The sequence below is a fragment of the Elephantulus edwardii genome, unplaced genomic scaffold (assembly GCF_000299155.1).
Source record: "Elephantulus edwardii isolate Elephantulus edwardi_28Jun2011 unplaced genomic scaffold, EleEdw1.0 scaffold00118, whole genome shotgun sequence".
Lineage (NCBI taxonomy): Eukaryota > Metazoa > Chordata > Mammalia > Macroscelidea > Macroscelididae > Elephantulus > Elephantulus edwardii.
Genome location: NW_006399868.1, coordinates 2627753 through 2631318, shown reverse-complemented (window position 1 = coordinate 2631318; position 3566 = coordinate 2627753). Strand labels below are relative to the sequence as shown.

Genomic DNA, 3566 nt, shown 5'->3' with positions numbered 1-3566 from the left:
GGGGTCCCGCTCTGCCTCTCGAAGTTGCCCGGGTTGGAGAAGTAGTCGCGCAGCCGGGGCAGCTCGCGGCCGCTCTCCAGCAGCTCGGTGTGCAGCTCCAGGGCCGTCAGCAAGAACTGATCGCGCAGCAACTGAGCGGCGATCGCGTCCATCGACAGGCGGGCCGGGGCCTCCCCCAGGCCCCCCAGCGCCCCGGCCGCCGCCGCCGCCTCTCCGGGGAGCCCTGGCCGCGCGCTGCTCCCCAAAGCCACGGGGTCCTGCGGTGACAGCGAGCCCACGGAGCCCGGGTCCAGGCCGCCCCCGGAGCCCAGCCGAAGTCCGGGCCGCCGCTCCTGGCTGGCCGCTACCTCGTCGTCATCCTCGTCCGTATCACTGAGGAAAGGATTCACGCCGCCGCCGCCACTGCCACCGCCAGGCGCCATTGCCGCCATCTTATTCTGTCAGGAGGGTGGGCGCCTCCCCGACTGTCTCGGACCAGCGACGGCCTAAATCTCCCCTAAATCTCAGCGGCCACTGCGCGCCTCCACAGCTGGCCCTGGCCCCGTCCCGCCTCCCCACCTGGAGACCAGGCGTGGCCCGGAGACAGAAGGTCCAGATGCAGCACCGCCCGCCGCCTTAGCAGCGGCTGCACTTGCAGCCCGGCTCCGTAGGCGTCTTCCTGGTCTCCAGTCCCGCGAGATCTCGCGCGAGCCCTGCCCCTCTCGAGGTTCCACCCTCCCCTCAGCCCGGCCCACTCCCGGAGCCAGAAAGCGATGATTGAAAGGCCGTATTCCCACCTCCAAAGCAAATCCTACTGGAAGCTAGTGACTGATTGGTGGATAAAGGAGGGAGGCGGGCATTAGGGAGGCGTGGCCCTTGAGGCATCGCGAGACCAGCAGGTGAACCGGTAGTAGTTGTAAGCAGTGCTTGCTAATGAGACTCCAGTGTGATTGTTTAGGGACACGCGCTCGTTTAGCTTTAGAGACGCTGTTCGAAAGCATTAATGGCCTATGACACACCAAGGAGGCCTCATTCTGGAGGCAGACCTGATCCAAATGAGCCTCAGGTAGAGTCGAGGGGTGGATCGCTGAGAGGGGGCGGCCCCGAACCTGCGGCCGTGGCCCTGGACCCTTCACCTTTCCCAGTGTTTACAGTCAATTGGTGACGTTTTTCGGGCCGAGCAGCAGAGATGCAGGACTGGGGACGGAACTTGACTCTTCCTGCCCTCGCACCGATTGCCGGCTGCCCAGAGAGGCCCGCGACCATGAGTGGCTCGCGCCTCGGGTCCAGTGGCTCCCCGGGGTCCGCCGCCGGCCGGGACGCAAGTCTGGGGGGGGGGGGATCCTGACCTGTGACACCTCCACCGTCCACCAGGCTCACGTTGTTAGCGATCAGGGGACACAGGGGACGCACAATTCATCCGCAGGGGCTTTGCAAATAGCCTGTCCCACCCGGTCCGTAGAGAAGCACGTGGACAGAAGCCTGGAGACGTGCGTGCTGACCTGCATGGGTCACCACTGGCAGGAACCCCAGCCGCATCTCTTCGGTCAAAGGCCTTTTCCCCTTAGACTCTGCAGCGTCTCTGACTCATCAGTGCGAGATGCAGCACGGTTTTGACAGTGACAGTTCTTTTAGAAGCGCGATTCCTCAGGATTGCGGTTTTCTGTATCCGATCTGGTGCTTCTGCGTTAGTCTCTGATGGCGTTCCCTAACGCTTCCAGGTCTTAAAGGAAATGCTGTCCGCTGAACGATATTTGAGTGTTATTCCTTATACTTCCCTTTGTCACGCACCCCCACACATCCTGGCACTTTCTGCGGGTTTGCTATCTATTAACTTTTTACTGTCTAGCTTCCAATAAGCACCCAGACATACAGGTGGCCATAATTATGACCGTTAAGAAAGTTACATATTGCACAAGACCCATAAAGTACCACTTTTATCTATGGGGAGGGGAAAGGGAGCCTTTAGGTCAGGTTATTGGTTTATATGTCAAAGTATGCCAACAGTTAAGTGCAAGCTTTAATTTCACTTTACTGGGGCTTAGTAAACAGAAATTTTTATTTGAGGTTTTGTTTTAGGGGAGATATTCCCTATGAGAAGTGTTTGTTGTTGTTGTTGTTGTTTTAATTAAGCTATTAACATCTAGATATCAAACTGGTTTAAAAATAGAACGTTATCTTCTGATGTTCTAATACTACATGTATTTCTGCACCGTAACTTTGGGGAAAATATGTCAGGGGAAAAAGTTGTAACAGATACTACAAATGCCTGGCGTCACCCACACTCAGTCTTTCTCCAGCTGGGACCCATCCTCGGCTGACACTCGTTTGGGAGGAGATTGCTCAACTGTTCACTGTACAACCTACAGACACTGCCTTGTACTGAGGGTACACTACGTGGTGTTTCTATACTCAGACATACGGGGGAAGATGGGCAGTTTCCTCCTACATTATTTACAGCCTCTGAAAAGAGGCTGGAGAGTCAGAAGTTGGCTCCAATTCCATAGTGCGTAGTAACATACTCATTGCCATCAAGTGAGAACTGACTCTGACGATCCATAGATGTTTGGAGGCTATTAGGTTCGTGGAAGGAGATTGTCCATCTTTCTCCACTGACCCTCAGGTGAATTCAGCCCATCAGAGGGGTGCAGCCTTCGGTTTAGCTGTGCAACTCCTTCCAGAGTTCACCTCCCTGATGTTTCCATAGTCCATTATTAATTAATGTAATATTAGTATATAGAAGACTAACCAGGTTTTTTAAAAAAAACCACAAAAACAAACAAACAAAACTAAACAACCAAAACATAGCAACATAAGCAAATATAAAAAATATCAATTGTTTTAGCAGTCCAAGTCTGAAAAAGCAATTAAGTCAGTAGGACCCAAAGAGAAGAATTTCTTTACATCTGGGACAATAAAAATGCAGGTTGAAAATAGACTTGAAAATAAGATTCCTCAGAATTCAAGAAGTTAGAAGTAGGAATTTTTTCCAGGAATGACTTCCTATAAAATCTGTAGTTTCCTGTTTCTACCTCCTGTAATCATGGACTTGCTTCTGTGACCTTTCAAGCTCACTGCAAATCAGTTAATGGGACTTCTCGTTAAGATACACTTACTGTACACACTTCATAGTAGGACTTTTCTCATTAACTAAAAATGTTTAAGAAATAGCATACACTAGAATTTTTTATTTTTAATGATGATCAGTTTATCATTTATTAGTAATATTATTGGAAAACATTTTTTTCTCCTTAGCAACTTTGCATCAATGAAGACCTTTACAGATAGTATTTGTATTTCAATATATGGCTAGTGACTGAAGTTTGTACCTTAGCCATGAAAATAGACTGCGTTCATACCGAGCACTTCAAACATCTCTGTGTGTGTGTGTGTGTGTGTGTGTGTGTGTGTGTGTGTGTGTGTTTGTGAGAGAGAGAGAGAAATTCAAGCAGTAAGATATTTGAAATTTTTATCTTTAATAAAACATTTTTATCTTTGATAATCTTGAAGTAACCCCAGGTAATGTTTTAAAAGTAAGCTCTTGATGGATTTAAGATTGAAGTAACATATAACATTGTTTCGTAATG

The 3566-nt window shown here is 50.0% G+C and overlaps 1 protein-coding gene across 1 annotated transcript in view; it reads right to left on the bottom strand.

Annotated features, from left to right (window-relative positions):
• The window catches only part of KIAA1468 (KIAA1468 ortholog), a 102542-nt gene extending 102111 nt beyond the window's left edge, over positions 1-431 (bottom strand). Inside the window, exon 1 of the mRNA XM_006892755.1 lies at positions 5-431. Coding sequence (XP_006892817.1) covers positions 5-431 — 427 coding nt within the window. The remainder of the gene's footprint in view (positions 1-4) is intronic.
• Positions 432-3566: the final 3135 nt, after the last annotated feature.